This window comes from Mustela erminea, chromosome 11 (genome assembly GCF_009829155.1).
Source record: "Mustela erminea isolate mMusErm1 chromosome 11, mMusErm1.Pri, whole genome shotgun sequence".
Taxonomy (NCBI): domain Eukaryota; kingdom Metazoa; phylum Chordata; class Mammalia; order Carnivora; family Mustelidae; genus Mustela; species Mustela erminea.
In genome coordinates, this window is record NC_045624.1 from 75,017,695 (window position 1) to 75,045,082 (window position 27,388).

Below are 27,388 nucleotides of genomic sequence, written 5' to 3' on the forward strand. Positions count from 1 at the left end.
AGAATCCCCCCAGTCATAAAGTGGTTGAAAATTTACTTCCATCTCAGATGTCCTTTGACCTGATATCATACTTTGAAAAGGATCAAGCCACGCTTTTTACTTACTTTGCCCCCAGATGTATTTGCATTGCCTATCCCGGGTTTTACATCTTCCTCCAAAGCAAATCCCCTAAAATGGAAAAGCAAACCTATTAACGATGCAATGTCTGCTTTGCTGGATCACTGAAAAAAAGAAAATATGACTGGGAGAACTAGTAGATGAGCATTATAAACCTTTTATCTTCAGAACTGATTACAAAACATTTAAACTGGTTTTCCTATTTCGGTAAGATTTCAGTATTTCTTTCATGCTGGCACACATGAAAGGTTTAGGTAAAGATGAAGTAACCTACCTGAATACCATCACATGAATATCCATCCATTTTATGAATATTTGGGGCACACTAGGAAATGAAAACAGAACGATGAACCAAATGCACAGCAAAATATCCAGCTGAGCTAATCCCTTTTTCTCTTTTTTTTAAAAATAAAAGTCTGATAGTATGGCTAAGTCTCTTAAAACATCTGAAAATAAAAACAAAAGAGATCAAGAGGAAACAAAAGGAAATACAACAATTAGTGCACTTTCCCCTAAAAATATGGATCTATCAGAAGCAAAAAGTTGATCACCCATTAGCAAATAAAAAGAACGGACAGCAATGACTCGGCCAACCCTAACATTTCGGAGCATCTTGCTTTATAAAGATACACTGTTCTTCAGAGCAAGAAAAACAAGAGCACAAAACAAAAGCAAGGAGGATGCCAACATAAATGGATAAATAACCAGCCTCCTCTTTTTTACCATGAGAAGCACCACGGCCCTTACTTTAAAATGCCTCCTGAGCAGAAGTCCACCTTGGGTACATTAGAAAAAAAACATGCTTTATAGCCCTGCGTTTCCCTTGTAGCAACTGCAGAAAATTGCAAAGCATTCTTAATAAACAGTATTTCAAAATTTATTATACATTGTTTTATTTTTATAATAATTATATACTCACTTGAGAAAAGTTAGGAAATGTAAAAAAAAAAAAAAAAAAGAAAGAAAGAAAGAAAAAGTTTCTCATGTTCCTAACACCCAAGACAATAATTTTTTATATTTTTGTATATTTTTTTCCTCCACCTTTTTCTATAAAATTTGATTTTTAAAGTATGGGTATATGATCAAGTTACAGACAACATTTTATATCCTGCTTCTTCCCTTTACTTTTTCATCACATGAATTTTTCAGGTCGTAACAGGCTTGTTTGTAGGTATCATCCTTAATACCTATAATATCCTGCACTGAGCTAACAAACCATGTAACAAATGTACTACAATACTCACTTCCAACTATCTCCAGTTTATGATGTTACAACTAATTCAACAAGAGCATCTTTGTACATCATCTCTGGATTTTGGAATCTGTTTTAAAACTCCTGCTTATGATATAATCACATTCCAAAGAAGTCGCTCTAATATACTTTCCTTCCAGGAACACAAGGTAATCTTTCATCGTATCCTCATCATCACTAGGTGTTAGCTCAGAAAAACAATGCTAATTAGATGGTAAGAAAAGAAAATACTTTCACATGAAAGATCTCTAGTCTCTTAGGATGACTACCTTTAAAGCAAAACATTCTTATGATTAATGCAGGTATACCACTACTGAATCCCTCTTCTTTAGAAGAAAAACATGTAGGCTGTTCTTGCTTTGCATAGTTCCAATACACATGAATGCCATGGTTTTGTGAAATGACATCAGTACCCCAACAACACAGTTGCAATTTCAGTTACCACAGTGTATTAACTGTGAGTAATGGCACACAGCACACAGTTTGCTACTAGCCCTTCAGTCCATGATCATTAGGTATCTAACAGTTACTAATCATGGTCCGTGACTCATCTTGTCACTTCTTGCAAAGTCTGCCAGTGACTGATCACTGTCCGTGTTCATTTAGTCCATGCACCAACAACAAAGGTATAGGTGTGTTGCCTCTCTCTGTCTCTGGGTAATAGCACGTGACATTTTATAAAACTGGATAATCATAAGAGAGAATTGGCCAGCAAAGAAAAAAATGCAGGAAAGGAAAGAAATGAAAAATGATGACCTTAGAAGTGAAATTCAAATCAAACGTAAATTAAGTCACAGCAAAAAAAAAAATCACTGACTGGGCATGTTGATACTGCTATTTGGCAAAAACAAAAAACAAAAAACACCTCACATTCACACCATCACATCTCTTGGAGATATTTCATGACATTGAAAATGCAAAGGATAAAATGTTGAAAGCTGATCCAAACTTAGAAGGGAGTCAATTCAATACGGCATAGAGAAGATGCTTACTATGGGTCCTGAGGTTTGTGGCCAGAAGGCATGTACAGCCCAAACTACTCCTGATGAGGATTTTACGAAGAAAAAAAACTTGTAATTCTCAATGTTTCTGTTTTTAGTATGCGAAATAAATCTGTTCATTTTTTCATTTCCCTATTCGCTTAAAACCAAGAGTCGGAGAGGTTTTAATAGGCTGACAACATTTTTTAAAGAGCACAGAACAATTATAATTTTTTGCATTGATTATCAAGAAGCCCTTACATGATTTCAGCTTGCACAGTCATTGTTATGGCTTTGCACTACCCTGCAGACTGAGGACTGCCTGTGTATATAATGACCATGTGAAGCCTATGAGCCCTCACCAAAGTTTATCAGTTTCCCCATCTTCTCCATTCCCGACCACATGACATTAAATTCAAGAGCAGTTATTAATGGGTGAGGTCATGCAGTGTTCTCAGAAAAAAAGTGTCAAAACATAAGAACAGACTCCAACTCAGAACTCAGGGCTCTGTGGGTCTCTCTGCTTTGACTGGCTCCTGTTTCCACCAACCAGAGAAAATAGGACAAAAAGCAATGCCTCCCACTCTCTACTCAAAACAAAAACAAAATAGTTAAGGCACACAAGCAGTCTGAGGTTACTTGAACATTGAGACAAAATGACACTGCACTTCTGCTCAAACTTTGATTACTGAAACTGAAATCCCTGAGAATAAAGAGAGAATGAGAACTGATGTGAAAAAGACATGACATCGTGTCCCTTTACGTTTTGCCTGGGGGCGCCAGTGTAACATAGCTAACCCTGCTCTTTCCCGTCAGGTTTAGAGTAACGAGTCTGTAAATTACCTGGCTTGAATTTCCTGAGCACGTTTCACGAATATCGCAATCGTTTACTGCTTCTCGGCACACGGTCCCCATGGGCTGAAACTAAAATGAACAAAAATCGATGTGCAAAATTGCCAAAGAAATCTCTTGTGGTATCATCCCAAAAAAACCCAAAATGACTATTTTCGGATAGGAATATTGCAAGTAATTTTAAGATGGTAGTCTCTGAAAACCACATGACTGAAGGAAATGTTCATTTAATCGTGTATGAGATCATCTGCGTAGTCATCACACAGAAGTCTTGAGATGTCTGCTAAAATAGGATCGGTCTGGAAGATCCATCTCCCCAGAAGGACAAGTCTTTCCAAGTTCTAGTAATTCCTCCTCCCAAAAAAGGTTTTGGATTTTCACTTTATTCTTCATTCTTACTGGCACATTCATCCCTTTACTCTCTTTTATCTCAACTGCCAAGAGTCTGAACGTTACATTCTAGGCTGAATTGCAAAAGTTAGATTTTCTGGCAAAGCGATTTCCTCCCATATTGTCCTTTATCTCCTGCTTCATTACAGATCTAAGGCATGGTCTTTTATTCTCGTCTAATGTTTCTATTATTTGTACCTGCACATGGGAGGGTTTTTTTCTCTTTTCTTTTTTCTCTTGCCTAATTTCAACTACCTCAAATATTCCTTGTAAGTGTAGGAGTTACAAATAAATTTTTTAAAAGATTTTATCTATTTATTTATCACAAGTAGGCAGAGAGGCAGGCAGAGAGAGAGGGGGAAGCAGGCTCCCCACTGAGCAGAGAGCCTGATGCAGGGCTCAATCCCAGGACCCTGAGACCATGACCTGTGCTGAAGGCAGAGGCTTAGCCCACTGAGCCACCCAAGCGTGCCTCTCAGTGTATTTTTCTATTCCCCCTCCTTCATTTCACTATCCTGCCTCTGGTTCCTCCAGGAGTTTAGGATGGGGGCAACAACAGGGGGTACAGGATAGAGAAAGTGGTAAAAACCTCTTACTTGACTGGAATTGCTGCAGCTAACTTTGTTTGATAGTTAAAATCATGACATTTTCTTGTCATTCTATTTTCGTGTACTTGTTCCCTGAAATGTTCATACCACAAAAAGCCTAATTCTATCCATCAAAATAAAAGCGGCATTTTACAAGCGGGCAGACCTAAAACATCAAAGATTAAAAATAAATGATTGGGGACCCTTCTGATACAGGCAGAGAGGCTGAGAGACTAAACAGATGATGCAAATGAAGTCTTAAAATGTCTGTTGTGTATTCGATTTAATCCTCCTTTTTAATTTTTTTAAAAAAGCTTTCATTTATTTATTTCACAGAGAGACAAAGATTTTATCTATTTATTTGACAGATAGAGATCACAAGTAGGCAGAGAGGCAGGCAGAGATAGAGGAGGAAGCAGGCTCCCCGCTGAGCAGAGAGCCCAATGCGAGGCTCCATCCCAGGACCCTGAGATCATGACCTGAGTTGAAGGCAGAGGCTTAACCTACTGAGCCACCTAGGTGCACCTAATCCTTCCTTTTCAGAGAGTGCTTTCAGAGATCTCACCAGTGCCTTGCTTGTCTTAAAAAGCTGCCAGAGACACAGCAGTAAAGGAGAAACAACAGAGACTGCTGCCAGATCTGGGATGACACGTCACATCTATTCCTTAATAGCTGAACGAGCATATGCAGGTTATACCACTTCCATGTGACCGGGATTGCTCAGTTGGAAAAAAGGGTAATGGTGCCTCTCCCAAACGTGTGGTGGCGTCATCATCCATGACAGTCGTCTCAATTAGCAGGGATTTTGCTCCTGAGGGGTCACTGGGCAATGTCTGGAAATATTTTTGGTTGTCACGACTGGGAGGGGTGGTGCTTGTATCTAGTGGGTAGAAGTCAGGGATTTTCTAAATAACTTAACAATACACAAGACACACCCTCAAAACGAAACAAGCATCCAGCCAAAAATGTCAACACTGCCAGGACTGAGAAAACCAGATACATGATGAGATAAATCAGAAGTGCTCAGCACAATCCCTGGCACTCAGTAGACATTGACTATGATAGATTCATATCCCACTCTCCCTTAACTCATTAGACTAAAGACAGTCCATCAGCAAATAATCAGTAAGAGAGTGTTGTGCATATTTATTTATTCATTCAACAAATATTTAATAAGAACTTGTCCCAATTACTGGGTAAGTCACAGGCACTAACCCCCTGAAGTGTACATACGGACATGGATCCTACACTTCACAACAGCTAATGTAGAACCTTGTGCCAGATTTTATATGAGAAGAGAAAAAAGAGATTTATTTATTTGAAAAAGGTAAGCCTCAAATAACTTTTAGTCATGATGTTAAGGCTTAAATATGTGGGGACAGGTATGGGATGCTATTAGGAGGATGAAAACCATGTGCCTAAAGGTGCATTCTAAAACCTCATGCATGGTAATACCTGTAACATGTTATCAAGTCTAAAAGTATAGCTTCTACTCCTTCAACAACTAATGCAAGAAATTACACCAAGAAGAGCAGCAAGAAAGGAAGAATCTGTTGAATATCCACTTGGCTTTAAAAGAAATGTGCATGCTCCTCAGGTAAGCGGTAATGAGAAGACGAGCTGGGGAAATTAACCAAGTTCAGGACCCAGCTCTCTGACTTACTTGGGACAAGACCCTGGGCAACCATTTACCCAGTGCTCGCCTTAGTGTTCTCAACTGTCAGGGATAAAAAAAAAAAAGTAATAGACTTCACAAGATTTTGTGAGCACCCTGTGAAGCACCTGGCAACTCAGTCTTAATATGTTACGCACTACTATTGTTATTACAGCATATTTGCCTAACCTTACGGAGTTAATCAAATACGTAGTCATTACTCAACATTTATTTACCTTGCACTTTTTACAACAAAGACCATCACTGCATTGAGAGTCCTGAGTCAAGGTGCATTTCTTACAACACTCTGCTCCTTCAAGGACACACTCCTAAGGAATAGAAATATTTTCAAAACATCAGAAAATGGGGTCATTTTCTAAAACTACTAGGATATATTTTTTAAATAAATGTATAGCCCCCCAATAATAATCTTTCTTTCATATATCCTATGAAATTTCCAGACATAACAATAGTTCTGTATGTTTCAGTGAGTGGACCTGGAATGACCTTGAATAACCTAAAAAAAAAAAATCAAAACACCCAGAGACTTACTGCGGGGGTCCCACAATCACACTCCTCTCCGGTTTCAATGAAGCCATTGCCACACTCAGGAGGATCAAGAAGCTGTGAGATGAAACCAAAAAGGGAACTAAAATATGCACAAATCAAGATCAAAGACCATATAAAAAACCATGAACACCACAACTACATATCTGATATACCTGTCAGTCATTTCCAAGTATATTTTTCTTTTTCTGCATAGGTGTAACTTTAGAACTTCAGAACTGGGAACTTGAGAACAAAAGTGTGTACTTTTCTTTCCATTTCAGATTTAACTATATTTACATATGTAATATGCATATGGATTCCAGTAAATGCCACTGAAATAAAAGATGATCTGACCATTGACTGAACCCATGCCAAACTGATTTGAAATTTCATTTCAAGCAGGAAGCAAGGGATTTGGAGACAAAAAGTGTGGGTTCAAATCTTGGCTCAGGTACTTAGCTTGGGCAAAAGGCTTGTCATCTCAGAGCCTAAGAGCTTTAATATTTAAAGCAAAAATAATAATAATATTAGCTTCCCATCTACATCACAAACTGCTGTGAGGCTCAAGTTCAGTAATCTGTGAAAGCTCTTTAGCAACTATATATCCTTGTGAGATAGCAAGCTATTTCATAGACTATTAGGAAAACACAAAAATTAATAAATCCACTGATTTATTTAACATAAAATATAGCTTCTCCAATTAACACAGTTTTGCGGAACACAGTAATAATAACTGGCCCCAGAGATGGAAACAACTTTAAGCCTGTACAAGAATACATTTTAAGACTATTTTTTAAAAATTTTATTTATTTATTTTGACACAGAGAGATCACAAGTAGGCAGAGAGGCAGGCAGAGAGAGAAGGGGAAGCAGGCTCCTGCTGAGCAGAGAGCCTGATGCGGGGCTCAATCCCAGGACCCTGAGATCATGACCTGAGCCGAAGGCAGAGGCTTAACTGACTGAACCACCCAGGCACTCCAAGACTATTTTATTTTTTATCTCTCCATTATTTCCATTATATTTTGAGCATAACTTATCTTACGGTGATAGGTAAAATTAGTAAGTAGCTGCTATATCCCAGTTATATAATATTTATTCAGAAGTTCATCAAAGTTTACATAAGATAGAATGGAATGGAACACACACCTATCAACAGACACACATCCCGAAACACACTTTCTTAACTAACTAGAAGGGGGAAATAACAATTAAAAAAAAAAAAAGCAGCAGCAATGACAACAACAAAATCCCCACCCGATTTCAAATATTCTCTCCTCTCCTACAAAATAATCAATACACCACTAGATTCTGTTTTCAGCTGAAAGGGATCATAATTAATGAGACAGCTTTGAAAGCCAAAACTAAAACTCATCCAGGTAAAAAATCCACTTATTCTTTTACTCGGAGCCCAGAATAAGCTGTTATTTTCATAAAGAGACTTCAGCTGTTTTTCATTTATAGCAGCAGGGAGTTAGTTCAAATGTCCCTTCTGAAACTTCTGCAAAGAGTCTTCAAAATTGTCACTTTGCTCTTCAAAGCAATGTGATACACTTCCTAAATTCTACTGGAATAGACAGAGAATGAGACTAGATAAATGAGGATAAAGGCAATGCCACACATCACTGTGGTGCCCAGAAGCACGGAACAGTTCACATAATAAACAAGAACAAAGCATTCTGCCTTAACATGCAGGCTTTCAAATGAGCGAGGAAGACCTGCTTTCAAGTCAGTAACCAGAGTTTGCTTTGCAAATTGAAAAGTCCTATGACAAAGTCTAAGCACACAAAGAGTTTTTTCCTTTTCTGCTTTAAGCAGCCTTGGGTTTCATACTGAGAAGTAATACTAATTTTAATCATATTGCTTATCCTAAAAGGCAGTGGTGCGGAGTAATGAGGGGGAGAAATGCCCCCTTTCTATCAGTATGAGTTGTGGTTACATATACAAACAAACAAAAAAACGAACCAAGAGAATGAAAGAGAAAGGCAAGTGAAACCAACTTTGCAAGCTAATCATTTTTTGGAAAACACAGTATTATTTCTACCTGCTTTCTATTCCCATCACAATAGCTCAAAAAGCTGGGGTGCCTGGGTGGCTCAGGCGCTTGAGCATTCGACTCTTGACTTCAGCTCAGGTCAGGATCCTGCGATGCTGGGATGGAGCCCGGTGCCAAGCTCCGTGCTCAGCAAGGAGTCAGCTTGAGATTCTCTTCCCTTCTCCTGGTGCCCTTCCCCCAACTTGCTTTAAAGTTGCCTTTATTATTATTTTTTAAGATTTTATTTATTTATTTGACAGAGAGAGGGACAGCGAGAGAGGGTACAAAAGCAGGGGGAGTGGGAGAGAAAACCAGCCTTCTGGCTGAGCAGGGAGCCTGATGCAGGGCTGGACCCCAGGACCCTGGGATCATGACCTGAGCGCATCTGAAGGCAGATGCTCAATGACTGAGCCACCCAGGCGCCCCTAAAGCTGACTCACAATGCAGATATTTTGCATAACTAGCATATGGACATATAAGCCAAGCTGGAAAGTTTTCTTTTTGTAAGAGCCAATGGCTAGAAATTTACATTTATAATACCTCAGAAAGATCAATAACTAATAACTCTAATCACACTTAGTACCTTAGAAGGTTTGTTGAAAAGGCAGGCACCACCTCCACTATTCAGAAAGTCATGATACTCTTCAATATTACATTGGGTGAACTTTTTAGGAAGATAATACCTGTAAGAAAAGCATTAACTGGGTGTAACTTAAGTCTCCCTTATCTGTATGCTAGTCTTGAACATTGTTAAAATTGTAACATTATTCTTAAAAGTGATAGAATAAATTCCACTATGTCAGCATTTGTTTTAAATCCATAAGACTTTGATTCTACCAGTGTATTTCTAAATTCTTCACTTGGTGACTAATAGTAGCAATGGGCCATTCATTATTAGCATATATGTTCAAAAGAAACACACACATACCTGTATTTTTAATCAAAGAGCATAGGAATAATGAGTCTTTCTTAAATATAAAAACTGGATTCCAAACTGCAGGACATTTTATAAAATAACTGATTTATAATCTACGAATGTGTCAAAGTCATGAAAGTCAAAGAAAAACTGAGGAACTGTTTCAGACTGAAGGAAGGTAAAAGACAAAAATTAAATGTGATGCTTGATTCTGAAGCATCTGTTAATAGCATTTCTGAAATACAGAGCTAATCCTGAGTGAGAGCTAAGAAGTAGATCATTCTATTGGTTGCATTGTGGTTTTATAGGAGGATGCACTTGTTTCTAGGCAATGCACACTGAGGGGTTTGGGAAAGGGTACCAAACTAGCAACTGATGATTCAGAGGACGAAAAGGTTCTCTGTTACTATTCCTGCAACTTTTCTTAAGTTTAAGATTATGTTAAAAAAAAAAAAGTATAACAAAAACAAAGAAAAAGTAATAAAGGAGCAGAAGAAAAGCAGTTTGGCAATATGTATTAAGAACCTTCAAAATGGGAAATATCCTTGAATCTAGTAATTCTACTTCAAGAATTTTTTCTTGAGGAAATGACTACCTATATATACAAAGTAATTTACAGTAGCATGATTTGTAATAGCAAATGCTATGAAAATCATGTAAATGTTTAGAAGAAAACTGTTAACTGTGATATATTAATAAAACAGAATACCAGTGAATTATTAATAATCACAGTATTGAAAAATACTCAGAAATGCTGACTATATAATGCTCACTACAAAATAAATAATGATATATACAAGAGCCAAAGTTTATAAAAGAATAATAAAAATGGAAAAAAAATACTGATTAGTAGTATTTTAAAAAGGAAAATTTTAAGGACAAAAATTTAATTTTCTGTGTTTTTTCAAAAACTGTTTTACATTGAGCTTTTATAAAAGATGATAATGAGGAGTTTTTATAAAGTCTCTCCCACCAGCCTTTATGTACTATGTGCATTTATATCCCTACTTCTTTCTAGCACAGGAGCTAATGCTTTGTGAATCAATGAACAGAATTTACAGTGATTATTCACCCTAAGCTAATTTCTCAAGTGTTTCATGCCAAATAAAGGTATTCTCGGCTTACATTAATCTGACTTATTTCACTTCCTTCATTTCATCTGCCTTCTTTCTTTCTATATGTCAACAATAGGAATTTGTGGATTGCTCTTGCTTTCACTGTGTCACACACACTTCTTTATGGTGACCTGTATCAAATAAGATGACTAAGTGCCAAGGCTCTTTGAACACCTGAAAGCAGAAATCTCCCTAGGCTCTTCAAGAAAACTTCTTTTTTGCAGGATAATGTATCTATATATTCAATGCTTTCTCAAAATTTTAATTTTTATACCTTTAAGTAGGGCTGGTATTAATTTCAATGTGCTTTTCTATGTGCTTTCCAACATGTAGCAGTACGCAGAGACTTCACAAAGTAGAAATGAGAGGGTAAGTGCCCCCAGGAAAATCACGTCGATAATTAGTACTGTTACATGGTGTGTGACATAGCTCAAATGACATAGAGCATCACGCCAGGCAATGTTTTCTTTAAAAAGCTTTTCTCCTGCACACACCTATTTGATGTAAGAGCAGTTCCAATGCAAGAGCTATGCACTTTTCTGATTTTGCTACACATTACACTTAGTCTAGGTAGATGGCCTGTAAAATTTTGTTTTTAATAATTAAGCAGAATAATCGAACATAACATATTACGTAACTTTCAAAAGACAAGAACCACTAGCTTGGAATTTAGTATTAGAAAATTACAACTATGGAAAAAGATGTTTACTGTTCCCTTTTATTACTAAACATGAAGTCGAAAGATATTTTGAAAAATATTTTAATACATGTTTCCAGATACATTCCCTCTATCATTTATCTTCCTTATCATGTATTTCTTAGAGGAGTTCAAAATGCAAATATCAATAAATATTTATTGAAAATCAAGTGTGTCAAGGGATTATGGTGTGAGGTCAAACAGAAGTATGTACTAGTGTAAGATGTAATCGTCAAAAATTTACAACTAATTGGTGAGGCAAAGCACAAGGACTATATGGAATTAAATGACAATGTAGGTGTTAAAATTATAACAAATCTCAAATGGCTAGAAACGTGGTTGGAGAGAAATGAGAATACCAAATGAAAAGAATGTATCAAAGGAATCAAAGGAGGTTGGAAATTAATGTACATTCATGGTGAGCAAATTTTTAAGAAGCTTAAAATCCATGTAGGATTATGGCTAGAAAATCAAAAAACCTGGAAACCCCTGTCTTACTATCCTAATAAGCAAACCAACCATCCACAGCAGTGGAAAATGAAGTTATAAATGAGCCTGAAGAAAGATTATGCATATCCAAGTACTGAAGGAAGAACTCCAAACCTAATTCTTCAGATAAAAGAGACTCAATAAAATTTCAGAGCAGGAAAATGGTATGATTCATGTGCATGAAGAGGAGAACGGAGGAATTTGTGCTGTATACATTCAAAGACCAGAGCTGTGTATTAACAGCATGGATAAATCTTACAAACATAAAGATCAAAAAAAGCAAATCACAGAAGACTACATATGGTATGACTCACATCAACTAAAAACATGCAAAGCAATGCTATGTATTACTTCAACATACACATATGAATAATTAAAGTATTAAAAGGGACTTGTGACTAATTTGAACCAAGTTCAAGACACAGTGACTTTGGCTGGGGTTGGGGAGCAACAAGAGAGAACACAAGGGGGATTTAACTACGTAAGTGGTATTTTTTTTAGGCCGAGTGATGGTATATACAAGGTTTCACTCTTCTACTCTTTATGTCTTTTCAATGATGATGGAAATGAAGTTCAGGAGGGAGAGAGGGAAGCTGAAAGTTGTTTGGATGTCTGGAATGTCATTAACACAATAAAAGCTCAAGATAATACAAGTTGAGGGTAAGGAGTAGTGATGAGTGTGGCATGAAAGGAATGGTTGTACAATTTACTAAGAAAAAATAAATACAAGATTGGACCCTGATAGTGTGTGAAGGGTACAGAAAACCTTTTGGGAGCAGAGAGGAAATAGACCTCTTCCCCACTCCTTGCTCAGTGACATACTACTGGTAGCTTGAAATCAGCCCCTGTAGGAGTATTTACATCACAAAAATCAGAGCAAGCTAAAAATCCAGGCTCTTTTCTTGTTTTTGATTTTGAGAATCAGTTTACCAGCACACTATTGTTTACAACCTATTTAACTGGAATTGAAGAGACAAAAGAAAAGACAATTAGTAGGTAAGCCATGAAGAAAAAGCTGTCCCTCTCCTCTTTTCTAGCCTCGATGAAAGGCTAACAAAGTCTTTGGTCTTCCATTTTAACTGATCACAATTGTTTTCATAAATAAGAGATGATTTTGTGAAAACATTTTATAATACAGAGCCACTGAGGAAATCTACAGCCCATTTTCTTTTTCATGTCAGTGGTGAGGTTCCATGCACTAAGTTGTTGGTGTCATGTTCCGAAGGAGACAGCAGCACAGCAGGGAAAGGGAAAGGGAATTATCTGCAAATAGAAGTGGCTCACCCAGTGTCTCCCATTATGCATCCGGACCAAGTATCCTCACATTTACACTCACCTAAGGGAAAACGAATACACATGCCTTTTTACAAAGTGAAAACAGACGCATTAGAGTGGTCTATTTTGAAAAGTATATCTTCACTTTATTCCTTAAATACCTTTTAAAAAGTAATACCTGCTTTCTAATTTTCCTTATACTTAAAGTTTTGCATGCAATGCATAATAACAAAAAATCGACTTTGACTACACCAAGATTATGTAATTTTTACTAAAATAAAATCTTGATATTTAAACAAGTGGTCTTATTTCTAAAGCATTCATTGAAATGCCTTAAAATGGCTTAACAACCCAATACCAATGAAACACCATCATTATAGGATTCTGGTTTCACAGTCCCTTATGGGAATTCTTAGGATTTCCTGTCCAGTTTTAAAACCTCTGCACCAAAGCTGCTGGTAGAAGGCAGTACAATGTATTGTTTAAGCAGAAAGGCTTAAAATACCTGGGCTCAAAACGTGGACTTGCCACTTACTTATATGAGTAATCTTGGAGACGTTACCCTTTTAACATCCAGTCACTTTATTCTGTAAAATGGGACTAATGATGGTTATCTTCAGGATTAAATGAGTATCTAGATGTAGATAATACTAGCATTTGATTATCTGTCTTATAACAGGCTTCAGAAATGGTAAAAGTTATTAGTCAAATAAACAATATTTACATTTGTTATTAAAATATTAAGATAAACAGGATTCCTATCAACTTTACTCCAAATACATGATGTTTGACTATTCCTGGTGAATTAACATTACCTACTTGGGAAAATATATTCTTCCGAGATGCTAATCCTAGCATAGTTTATCAGGTCCATATTTTACTGAGCCCATTAGCAGGCAAGTTCTCCTCTGTGGCCATAGTAAGAGAGTTTTAAATAAACCATAATAAAATGGTATGCCTTGAACCTACAAGCCTAAGATTCTGTACTGACCATTTAAAATTATGAAACTGAGCTTATTTTGTCCTTTTTTAAGTTAAATTCAACAATGAATTTATCATCACATAGCTTTAAATGTTTATTACACATGGAGAAATTTTCACCTGCAGGAAAAACAACTTGAAACATTTTTGAAGAAAATACTGTATGCCCCAGCTGTTTATCTCATACTACCACCCAAACTCTTTTGATCAAACAACTGAATTTAAAATCTCATTCTCCAAAACACTTATAGAGAGTGCATTTTAAATACAACTAAACCACAGGGTGAACTTACCACTTGCCAACTTTCTTTTGTCTGAGATAATACCAATGTTATGGGCTAATGACTGGGCGAGTGTAACGGCCATTAAATCAGTTTTCCCAAACTGAAAAACAAGAGCAAAAACAAAATATATGTAAACAAGAATTATTTTTTATTTAAGATGGCCAGAGAAAAATGTCACGATATAATTGGAATCAAGTCATTTCTAAGCATCCTAATTAGCAGAGGTTAAACATACAGTAGATAAAGCTAAACAATGGAGCATTTATCAAAAGCTGAAAGAAATAAACCCATGTTTGATTCAATCTTATAAGGAAGACTAGAAGCCAGAGAATCACCACCTTTTGGGCTTAGAAACTTAAGTTTAATTCTGAGTACAAATTTCATCAGTAGCATATCTGAAAAACTTAATACTTGTATATACTTCAGTCCGTCTTTTAAATATTAATAAATGTGTACATTATTTGGAACTTATTCATTTCTGTGCATCCACTTGCAGGCCCGAAATTTTCCCAAATTAAATAGAATGTGGCTTCAGAAAACAAACAGTATGAGTAATAGGAAGTGGGAATGATCTGTGATCTAAAGAAACTTGAGATCTAAAGATATTTTCTTCAATATGCAGATTCAAGTAGTTTTCTTCTAGATCATTTCCATGAGACTTAGGGCCTCAGGGGTAAAAAGAACTCTTCGGAAAATTTAATCTATTTTTTCCTCCCAAAATCTGCCAAATATTGAAGAAGGAAGAAAATTCTCAGTTGGGTTGTTAGGCCATAAGTTAATGTTCCATGAATTACTCAATTCTCCAGGAAATCAGCCAAAGTAATAGGGCCTTATTTTCAATAAAAATAAAAGTAAAGATTTTATCTATATAATCTTTAAATAGCTAAATTTGGAGATTATACTAGTAGAACATGAAAAAAATGATCAACTATTATCTTCCATTATTTTCCTATTCTCTGTCCTCTGGTCATTTATAGCAACCATATTGGTTGTGAATAAAACAACCTAACACCTAGAGAATATGGAATATGAGAAACTATCTCTTAAATATTAGGAAAACATTTTCAGCCATCATACCACTTTGTATTGTACAGATGTTCACACCTACTTCATTCACGCCTCCTCCTTTCAGCAACGAGCAAATCCCACCAATATAAGCCGCCCCGCTCCGGCTACTCTCAAATTGACTTCCCCTTTTAGAAAAGGAAATGAAAAATGCTTACTGTTCAGAGTTCCAAGTATCACTGTACCTCTCATTATTAATTTACCACACTTATTTTCTCAATGCAAATACATTCCTATTTTGTATATTCCTGAGGTAAAGGGAGGAATGTGAATACTGTTTACACACGGAACTGAACAAAAGAGTTTCTGAGAGGGATGTTTCCCCACATGAGCAATAATACCTTCAACAGAACTATACTGGTTTAAAAAAAATCACTAACACGGTGTACTCTGAGAAAGGATACAAAATCACTTCTGTGGTATTTCTGATCCAAATGCCCAACTTGAATCTCTTAACGGGAAAACATCAGACATCCCCACAATGGGGAACACTCTGTAACATAACTGACCTACACTCTTCAAAAATGTTAAACCCAAAATAAACCAAGAAAGGCAGAGGAAATGTCCCAAATTAAAGGAGACAGAAGAGACAGGAGACAGGACAATTAAATGTGATGCATGACCTTGTGTTAGATCCTGAATGGGGGGAGGGAATTAGCTATCAAAGACATTATTCAGATAGTTGGAAAAACCTGAATATAGGTTACTTAAAAGTATTGTATCTTGTTACATTTTCTAGTTTTAATAATTTAAATATAAATTTTAATAAAATTTAATCGATAAAAATTTAATAATTTACTACAGTGATATCAGAGAATGTCTTTATCTTTAGGGAATATACATGTATTTAGTAATGAAGGCCCAGTAAGTGAGTATCTCCAACTTGCTCTCAAATGGTTCAGGGGAAAAAAAAAATCGATAGATAAATGGATGAAAGGGAAAAAAGGAAGGGAGGGATGGAAAAGGGAAGAAGGAAAGAAGGAAGAAAATCATAAGCAAATGGGGCAAAATGTCAATTAATGAATCTGGGTAAAGAGCATATATTTCCTTGTAGTATTCCTGCAACATTTCTATAAATGTGAAATTGTGTAAAATGTAAAAGTTACACAAAAATACACTCTTTTACTTCCATTTATAACTTTCTTCAACAGATCTTACTTTATAAAATAGTGTTTTTTTAATGCTATAATATATAGTTTGCTATTATATCAAATACGCATTTTACCTCAAAAAAAAAAAAAGAAATTGAGAAAAAATTAAAAACAAACTCCAGAAATACTAAGGTCTCACCTTAGAACCAAAGCAAAGGGAACACTAACATTTAAAATACAGAAACTTTAAATATAATTAATCTGTCAAGAATATTCTTTATGAGTATTAACAATAATTTTACTCAATAAATGTTCTGCTTAAAGCTCTTGAAAAGTAAATAAAAATATACATACAATAATAAAATAACTCAAAACTAAACTTTTTACACTTTCATGACAACTCCTAACAACCTGCACTTTAAAAATCCTTTCAAACATATTGCCATGTCAAATCTTACTTTCATTATACAGGAGAAAGGATACATCTCAGGCTCAAGTAATAGAGCATTTATCAGGGAACCAAAAAAAGCAATAAATCAAAGTTACGTACGAAAAAAGGTGAACTGCATCACTCTTCTCTTTGATAAAATCCCTCCTGTATTTCATAAACTCACGGAGGGTGATCAGTGGATTTTCAGATATGGCAAACTTGTTGTCTGCTGCCCAGGTTTCCATGGCAACCAATACTATCCTTGTCTTCAGTTGGTCTTTATATATCTGGTATATTAACAAAAGAAACACACTAGTTATACATGTGGTAAAGTCAAATGATTTATGAACAGGACTATAAAACTCCTTTTTTGAAAACTCCTGGGTTTTAGTTAAAGGTAAAAAACTCTATTGTCTTTAAGGGAGATAATTATTTCTCTAATTCACATGCATTTTCCTTGAGTTACAGAGAGTCAAATTCTTTACAACTAAAACCCAAAGAAGAATGCACTAGTTAGAAACAAAAGAACACTTTTTGACAAACGTTTGCAACCTTTTTCAAGGATCCCTCTGAGTCTGTTTTCTGGGACCCTGGAGAAAGATTTCATGCATTCCTGGGTTTCCCAGGCAAAGAACGGAACAACGAAGACTCCCCTGGGATATAATTGCTATGTAACCTGACTGGCCCCAATTAAACTCATGGAGAAGCTACCTACAGTGCCTTCTCAAGAAAAGATTCAGAAAGTAAATATAGTGGGATTACTAGTGCATGATTAGTACACAAACAGGCACTCTCTTGAAAATAGCACAACTGCCTATACTGTTTCTCCAATGTTGGAAGTACTCTGTTAGTACTAGGACTCAACTTTTTATTTTTCAATGTGAAAAACATAAGGCGAAATTTCAAGCATCAATCCACGGGTAACTTTATCATCTTCCCAGTCAGAGATCAAAATCAATCAAGTCCACGGCAAAATAACGTAAGGGACTTATGGGACACCTTGCCTGATGCTCAATTCAGAGCATCAAAAGTACAAGAACCATATTGTACATTCTATTAGCAATCAGGAGATGACATTCCTCTATGGCAATACTGAATCGAGTTGATACTTACTAAATCCGCCATGTTCACCACAGATTTCGCATATGTATTAGTATGTACAACTGAAAGCCGATGTTTTTTAAACTGCAAACAAAAGAAACAAACAAAAGTGAAGGGTTTCCAAATAAGCACCTCGTCAAAGAAAACGCGGTGTAACGGAAACATCTCTTTGGCTTTCTATAAAAAAATTATAACTGTTAAGAACTAGTTCTTTATATGCTGTGTAGTCTGAAGCAAGGTTCTTAAAATTTTGAGGCCTCAGTTTACTCAAAGGTGAGATGAAGTAAAAATACCTATTCCATTTATTTCACAAGTTTATTCTTAACACAGAATTGTTATTGAAAATGAAAAAACATATTAAAGTTGTCTATGAATTACAAGACATGCAAATACAAGTAGGGTGGATAGCCAGAAAGTGTATGTGAACACTGCCATAACTTTAAAAACTCACTAGTTCTACGAGACTTAATCAGTAAAGGAGAAGAAAGCCCTACAATAAGGGTCACAAAGAGGTAGCTTAAAGCTAGATGTAGCTCACATAAACCTTTTATTTGGCCTCAGTAGTGTTTTAAAAACCAGGAAATACCATGTAACACCTGGTTTTTGGCTTCACTTAAAATTAGCATCCTCCCATGGTGAAAACAAGCAAGTACTGAGAGGCAACCACTCCCATTAGTAAGGCCAGGTATCTTTCTTTTGCCACAGGCCTCACTCCTCCCTATTGTTTCCAAATCTGGCTTACTTCATTTGTGTTATCTACTTACAGATCTCTATAGACACCTGAATGTGTGCTATTCTAAAAAGTTGAAATTATATGTTATTACAACTTATTCTGATCATATAAAAATCTCAGGAAACAGTAACATTCACTGACTTCAAAAAGGTTAGAAAGATAAAACTTAGTTCTAGCCTGAACAAAGAAGAAAAACTCAATCTGGATTTTATTAGTTGTAGTAGTAGTAGTAGTAGCAAGAATAGATGATCAATGTTTGCTTAATCATATGCAAATGACATATTTTCCCTCAACTAAATCACTCAAGTAAATTAAAATGCACTTAAACCTGAAATTAAGTAAAATTCAGCAAAGTGCTTCACTGAACATGTTTAGTTTAAAACTGTGGTTATATAGAGCAATTAACATTACAACTCACTGCTGTGCTGTAAATGTAAGTCACTGCCTACAACATGCCCATGAACTGAAAATACATACTCTTGGTCAAAATAAATGACTCAGCAAGAAGGAAGTTTTTCCAGATTCCTATCCTAAAATCTTCACTGCTTGCCTATATAAGCATTTCCATATGGTTTGCTGCATAGCAAGCCAGAAACTGAAAAACTCCTTTCCTTTTATTAGGATAAAGTTGTACACTGCAAACTACAGTGTCATATTACTGGTGCCTTGCTGATTTCCTCAATATACAAATATTCATTAAGCAAATCCAAAGGGCTGACTAATTTTAAGTCAAAGAAATATTTCTGGAATGTCACAAAGTACTCCTAGTCACTTCCACCTAAGAATGTTTCCAATTTAGAGGTTGTTACTGGCTAACAAAATGCATCCAGATACACAAATGTCTTTTGCAAGTTAAAATTTTCTGGGTTTCTTGTTTCTTCTAAACATATTTCTGCACCCACCAGTTTTACCCCTTGGCCCAGACAAGTTCAACCAACAGACGGTTCAGCAAATCCTACCATCAGATGATCGTTGACAATCATCAGCTCAATATATTTGGTTTCCTCCTCCACATTACGAGGATGTCGACGAAGCTGCAATATGGTAAAAGAAATAGCACCTAAATAAGCCCTCTGAACTTGGCTGTGGAAAACCAAAAAATATGTTACACATTATATTGCATTCAACCACTTTTCTACTGTTTTGTGAATTTGACTTTTTTTTTCTTGTTTCCACATATAAGTGATACCATGCGGTATTTATCTTTTTTGTCTGGCTTCTTTCATTTAGCACAATGCCTTCCAGGTTCATCCATGTTGTCAAAAATGGTAGGATCTCCTTCTTTTTCAAGGCTGAATGAAACTCCACTATATATATGTGTGTATATATATGTATATAAAACATTTTCTTGATCCAGCCATTCACTCATGGACAGCAACATTGATAACACTGTCTTACATAATTGAAATTTGCTGACAGAACTTAAATGTTTTCACTAAGGGGGGGAAAAAAGGTAAATATAAGAGGTGACAGATACATTAATTAATTCAATGGAGATGTTCTTTTCACTATATATATATAAAATCATCCCATTGTATACTTCAAGTATTTAACAATTTTGTCAATTAATTATACTTCAATAAGGCTGAAAAAAGTGTTTTAATTTAAAAAAAAACTAAAACATGTGAGAGAAATAAACAACATTTCCACTTTTATCCCTTCAAAATTTGTCTCATTTTTGTCAATTTTACTCAGTTTTTGAACAGGTAATAAATTCATATAAGTCAAAGATTAAATAAAGAACTATAAAGAAGTTCAGGACTGAAGTCTTCCTCTCACTTCTGTTCCCTATCTAGTTGCTAACTTTTTTCCCCACAATGGTTTAGCACAGAAATAACGGAAATAGTTATGCATATAAAATCAAATATAACATATATTTGATTTAGTACTTCTATTTATTTCACTAGCTTTTGCATCAGGCAACTTTCATTTACCCAGTGTATCTTGGAGATTGTAACACATGAAATACATTCTTTCTGGTTTAATTCAGGCTTCTGAGGATCTCTGAGAGGATACAGGGGTGTCTAATGGACACTTTTATCCTATAATATCCAAATCTGGGATTGAGAATGCCCTTTCTTCCTCTGGTACAGTTCAAGGGAACCCCAAATGATATAAGAGCTTTGTTCAAATAGTTTTGAGAACTTCCAGGCAGTTTTTCATTATCTATTACAGCTATATTATATCTGTCTGTTCAACAATGATTTTCTCCACCTTCAAAATCACAATCAGTGGATGCTACTGGTAGGACACTAAGGCAGCTATACGCAGTTCGTCTATAACACAGTCTTTAACAAGAGCTGTAAAATGAACGTTTTCCATAATGCCATGCTTATCATGCTTATCATATGATCTCACTTGTATGTGGAATGTAAGAAACAAAACAGAGGATCATAGGGGAAGGGAGGGAAAAATTAAACAAGAGGAAATCAGAGAGGGAGACAAACCATGAGAAACTCTTAACCATAGGAAACAAACTGTGAGGTTTGCTGGAGGGGAGGGAGTTGGGGGATGGGGTAACTGGGTACTGGACATTAAGGAAGGCACGTGATTTAATGAACACTTGGTATTATGTAAGACCGATGAATCACTGACTTCTACCTCTGAAACCAATAATACATTATATATTAATTAACTGAACTTAAATAAAAAAATTTTTTAAATAAATAAATGAAATTTTAAATAAATAAAAAATTTTAAGAAGTTTGTATTTATTTATTTGAAAGAGAGAGAAAGAGAGAAAAAAACATAAGCAGAAGGAGGGGCAGATGGAGAGGGAGAAGCAGACTCCCCACTGAGCAGGGAGCCTGATGAGCTCCTGATGAGCCCTGTGCAGGCTCCATTCCAGGACCTGGGATCACGACCTAAACTGAAGGCAGACTCTCGACTCACTGAGCTACCCAGGTGCCCCCCATTAAAAAATTTGAGAAGAAAAAATAAAATTATCCTATCCTCTGATCTCATAATTCATGAAAATAAACATTATTTCAAATTAAATCTTGTTGGCAATCGTCATTTACTTAACTGGGCCTCAATATATACATATATCCACAAAATACATAAAGTTTGTGGTAGCAATTCATGGAACACAAAGCCTTCTGAGAGGCAGAACTATATAAAGCATAAATGGTTATGAACACTTCTCTGAGACTAGACTTTCTAGGTCAGAAACTGAACTCCACCACTATTACCTTGGGCAAGGTTCTTAAGCTTCTTACACCTCAATGTCCTTAGTAGTAAAATGGTGATAATAATAATACTACTTTCCTCATAAGATTTTAAGAGGATTAAGTGTGTTAATATGATTGAAATTCTTAGAACACAACCAGGCACAGGCACCTGTGCCTCAATAAAACAAACAAACAGAAACCAGTTATTATTCACATTAGAAATGTGCCTATAAAGTTATTTTATTTCATACTTATTAAACATATTTTAAACAGAAGATTAACTGGTTTCTTACTAGAAATCTTACTAGAGATCCATTTCTCTCATCTGGTGTTTTTTATGCCAAACACACACACATAATACATGATATCTTAATTTTAGTAAGAAGAGTTCTCGCTCCTTTTCTTTTCTGAATGTACTGGATACACTATGTTACATTAGTCCCAGGTGTAGGACGTAAGTGATTCAACTTCTCCATACATTATGCTGTGCTCACCGCAAAGGTAGTTGACATCTGTCACGAGACAACACTATTACAGTATCACTGATTATTCCCAGTGCTGTGCCCTTTACCCCCACGACTTACTCATTCCCCACCTGGAAGCCTAAGTCTCCCACTGTCCTTCAGCCATGTTGCCCATCCTTCTACTCACTTCCCTCTGGCAACTACACCTACATGTCTGATTCTGCTTTTTGTTTGTTTGTTTACTCATGTATGTTTTAGACTCCACAAATGAGGGAACTGATACGGAATTCTGATGATTGGAGTTCTTATTCCACCTCAGCCATTTCCCAGCTTTATGTTTTTGGTCATTTTCACATTTCAAAGACATCATTTTCCCCCGCTCTGTGAAAGGGGGTTGACAGTACCTACTTCATGTGATGTAAAGCATGATACAAGGACTTACTATTTTTGCTAAGTCCAAGATCCACTGAATGTTTATAAAGCAGACATGCTGAGTTTATAACCCAGACTGCAGCATAGCTGAAGTGTGACAATAGCATTTTGTGGCTTTAAAACCTGATGGATTGGGCACCTGGGTGGCTCAGTGGGTTAAAGCCTCTGCTTTCGGCTCAGGTCATGATCCCAGGTCCTGGGATCGAGTCCTGCATTGAGCTCTCTGCTTAGCAGGGAGCCTGCTTCTCCGTCTCTCTCTGCCTGCCTCTCTGCCTACTTGTGATCTCTGTCTGTCAAATAAATAAATAAAATCTTAAAAAAAAAAAAAACCTGATGAATTCCCTCTTAAGGGGGTATTTTTACAAGTAGACTCCATGACGTGATACAACCTAGGCAAGAAAAGAGGCCTATGATAGAAAGAACTGGAGATGCCATAGCTGGGGCCATAATCCATCTGTTTGATGAATAACCACATTATCAACACCATCTTGAGTCCTTTTTGAGTCTATGAAACAACATGGCCTCCTTCCACTGTTCCTACAGATCTGTCACCTTACTGTTCACCACATCCTGACAAATGCCAAAACTAATACTTAACCCTCTTACAGAGACCTTACAGAGACTTAGTGTAGAGTTAAATGACTGGGAGTTGCCACGTGTTTTTAAAAACATCAAAGAATAACCAATGAATACATACCTGCCGTTTACTTCTTTTTGGTCTTGGCTTCAAAATAAATTTTGGTGGAGTGATGTGTACTTGTTGAAATTCTAAAAGGAAATAAAAGTAAATTAACAGTGCATTTGCCAGGTTTCTTTCAGACAAGGCAATCAAAGTTTTACTATCCCTTCCTAGTACAAATTGTATAATTATATTCAATTCAGTTATTAACTATTAGTGATTAGTTATTAATAATTAATATAAATAACTTACACATTATATAATTATAACTATATGGTTATAAATTTTATAATGTACGTCACACTTAAAGACATACAGAATATTAATCAAAATAATTGTGTTCATATACATGCTAACTAAAATATATCATGAATGAATACAACTTAAAAAGTTTCAAACATTATTACTGTTTTATCTCCAAAATTTTCTCCTATTTTTCCTATAAATACCACCACATTCTTGAACAAGAATCTTCTGAATAGCCAACCTGGTCTTCCATGACTGATCTTCATTAAAGAATGAGACACAAAATGCTGATGAAGATGTGACACAACTAGATCTCTCAGGTTGTGTTGATGAGAGTACCAAATGGTACAACTACTTTAGAAAAAGGTTCAGCAATTTTTCATACAACCAGAGTGCTCAGAGTACAGTCCAAAAACTAACGGCATGAACATTACCTTGGTCTTGTGGGAAATGCAAACTCTCATAACCCATCCACGATGTACTGAATCAAAAACTCTAGAAACCAGTACAGCCACTATGGAAAACAGTATGGAGTTCCTCACAAAGAATTAAAATACGAATATCATATGATCCTGTAAACCCAGTTCTGGGTAGACAAAGGAATTAAAATCAGGATCTCAAAGAGACACTTGTCCTCCATTGTTCATTGCAGCAGGATTCACAAGCCAAGATATAGAAACAACCTCAGTGTTCATCAGTGGATGAATGGATAAAGAAAATGTGGTATAAATATGCAATAAAGTATTATTCAGCCTTTAAAAAAAATAAAAGAAATCTCTCCATTTGTGATAACATGGATGAACCTGAAGGACATTACACTAAGTGAAACTAGTCAGACACAAAAGGACAAATACTACATGATACCACGTAGATAAGAAATCTGAAACAGTCAAACTCCTAGGAGCAGAAAATGGAATGACAGCTGCCCAGAGCTGAGAAAAGGGGGAAGCAGGGAGGTATTAGTCAAAGGGCACAAGGTTTCCGTTCTACAAGAGGAGTAAGTGCTAAAAGTCCTGTACAGCAGAACAGCCAGAATTAGTAATACTATACTGTATACATAAATTCTGCTAACAGTGTAGATCTTATGTTGCAATCTTTTCACTAATACTACTAATAACGCAATAACAATAATAAAGATGGTGGAAAGAAACTTTGAGAGTTAATGGGCACACTCAGGGCAGGGATTATGGTGATAACTCCATGGATGTACACTTATCTCTATAAACTCTATAAACTCGTCAAGTTGTAAACAATTACAATACCTAATGGTATTAGGTATACCTAATGGTACAGCTTTCTTCTAATGTCATCCATATCTCAATTCAGGAGCCTGAAAAAAAACCTCTCAACACGGAGCCAGCAGTCTCTGTATGTGCACTGCAGTGTGAGAACCTACTGTACAAACACAAACCTACCTTCAGACCCAATAATTCCACTGCTGGGTATTTGATAGAAGAATCGTAAACACGTGTCCACAAAAAAGATTTTTATAAGAATGTTTAGAGTTCTTTTATTCGTAATGGCCCAAAGCTGGAAACAACCCAAATGTCCATCAACAGAATGGATAAAAGACTATGGTAACTCTAAATAGCAGAACATACCCAGTAACTGAAAAGAATGAACTATTGCTAATCTCTGACAACATTAATCTCATAGGCATATGCTAAGCAAAAGAAACTGGACATAATGTGTCATTCCATTTACATGAAGATCTAAAACAGGCTAACCTAAAAGTCAGAAAAGGGATTGCAGAAGTGGGTAGTACCAACTGGGAAGAGGCACAAAGGAAGATACCAGGATGATAGAAATGTGCCAAATCTCACCAAGGGAGTGCACGTGTGCCAAAACTCATATAATGTTATACAAGATTTATATATTTCTTTGCAGGAATTTTAAAAAACAGACAGTGTTAAGGGGTCCATAGGAAATAAATAAACCTTTCTCAGATGCTTTTTTCTTTCTTTCTTTCTTTTTTTTTTTTTTAAGATTGTTTATTTATTTATCTGACCAACAGAGATCACATGTAGGCAGAGAGGTGGCTGGGGGATGGGGGAAGAAGGCTCCCTGCTGAGCAGAGAGCCCGATTCGGGGCTCAATCCCAGGACCCTGAGACCATGACCTGAGCTGAAGGCAGAGGCTTTAACCCACTGAGCCACCCAGGTGCCCCCTTCTCAGCTGTTTTCTTAGGGACACTGGTTCCAAGAGATGTGTCATAGAAAACAAAAGCTTCCACAGTTAAACAGGTTTGGGGAACACCTGATCATATTCTCTCTCTTGGAAGTACATAATGCACAGCAAGACAAGGTATTGATAATCCAAATCCCAGGAAAACCTTATTATATTTAAAATAAATAAGCTTACTCTTGAGCTTATTTCACAAGATTTTTTTTTCTGATTTATCATAATAAATCCAAGCATCTAGAAAGACAAATAACACTCTTAAAATTGATAGTGCCAACTTCTGACAAGAAAAGAAAGCCAGAAACTAACTGAGACAGACCTGAGTTTTGGAAGAAGATGTTCGAAGTTATTTTTAATGAAAGCAAAAGTGCCAAGTCATCTTTAAAGTTTCTGTGGAAAAGAAACCCTGAACAAAGTTTTTTAAAAAACTGTATGATCAGGGATGCCTGGCTGTTTCAGTCGATAGAGCATTTGACTCTTGATCTCAGCATTGTAGATTCGAGCCCCATGTTGGGTATAGAGATAGCTTTAAAATAAAATCTTAAAAAAAAAAATTTACTATGATGGAAACATTTTATTCTAAAAAAATTGTACAATTGGATTGCATTCCTTATAGGAATCTTTATTTATTACTTTAAATATTAATTAATGTTTGCTGCTTCCAGTAATCCCTATTAGACTGTAGTTTTATTCTCAGGCAGCTAGTCCTGATTTATTTTCTGCTCATCACAGGGATTGTAAAGTTTCATAAGGTAACTCAGGACAGTCTAAAGTCCCTATGTAAAGTAAGAGCATTTGTATGCTTATCTGCAGATTTTTCAAAATAGTGAGTTCTATAAAACAGGATCCCCTAGCCTTTTCTCAGCAGGAGAGAAACCTGCAGAAGGTCAAGGAGTTATGAACCTCCTAAGAGAAGGAACATTAGGAAACACTCATTTCATTTTCCAATGAGGAAACAACGTAAACTTTTTTTTATTTAAGTTTTTATTTATTTAAGTAATCTCTACACCCAGTGTGGGGCTTGAGCTCACAACCCTGAGATCTAGAGTTGGGTACTCTTCCAACTGAGCCAGCAGGCGCCCCAACCAGGTAAACATTTCAGTGGTTTTCCTAAGCAGCAGTTTATAAGGATGTGCTCTCGTCAGAGAATTGTTCCATTTCCCCTGCGCCTCTCTCCCAGCGCACATTCTCACCGTGGCACAGTCCCCACCCCTGCTCAGCCCCCAACAAGCTGCTGCACCTGGAAAAGACAGGCTAGTTGAGCCTGCCTTTTCTTCACCTACAAAATGTGAATAACCCTATCAATCTCTCAGAACTGTAGTGAAGATAAAAGATTAACAATTAGAATGTACTATAGCCATGGTCAGGGCTCACTAAGTAGGAAAGGAAGCTTCTCCACATTAGACATTCAGAGTATGGTCTACCTTCAGGAGGAGAAAACCGAGGAGTCCTGTAAAGCTGAAGACAAAGGCCCTCCATACAATCACTGCTCTGCTAATGAGCACCAAGTGTAAGTACTCTGCCCTACTAGTCATGTGAAGGTTTGGAAGCAACTCAAACTAACATCTGTAAATAAATGGGCCTGTAAACAAACACACATGAGAAGCAAAGACTAATTTCACAAAA

The 27,388-nt window shown here is 36.2% G+C and overlaps 1 protein-coding gene across 11 annotated transcripts in view; it reads right to left on the bottom strand.

The window, feature by feature from the left end:
* The window catches only part of ADAM22 (ADAM metallopeptidase domain 22), a 218,870-nt gene that overhangs the window by 42,762 nt on the left and 148,720 nt on the right, over positions 1 to 27,388 (bottom strand). For all 11 annotated transcript variants that reach the window (XM_032304700.1, XM_032304699.1, XM_032304711.1 and 8 more), the window contains exons 8-20: positions 23,354 to 23,424; positions 19,550 to 19,624; positions 17,870 to 17,941; positions 16,877 to 17,043; positions 15,279 to 15,363; positions 14,180 to 14,270; positions 12,915 to 12,966; positions 8,997 to 9,096; positions 6,385 to 6,456; positions 6,069 to 6,161; positions 3,193 to 3,273; positions 392 to 442; positions 105 to 168 (exon numbers count right to left, since the gene is read on the bottom strand). In XM_032304700.1, the coding sequence (XP_032160591.1) occupies positions 105 to 168; positions 392 to 442; positions 3,193 to 3,273; positions 6,069 to 6,161; positions 6,385 to 6,456; positions 8,997 to 9,096; positions 12,915 to 12,966; positions 14,180 to 14,270; positions 15,279 to 15,363; positions 16,877 to 17,043; positions 17,870 to 17,941; positions 19,550 to 19,624; positions 23,354 to 23,424 (1,074 nt within the window). The remainder of the gene's footprint in view (positions 1 to 104; positions 169 to 391; positions 443 to 3,192; positions 3,274 to 6,068; positions 6,162 to 6,384; positions 6,457 to 8,996; positions 9,097 to 12,914; positions 12,967 to 14,179; positions 14,271 to 15,278; positions 15,364 to 16,876; positions 17,044 to 17,869; positions 17,942 to 19,549; positions 19,625 to 23,353; positions 23,425 to 27,388) is intronic.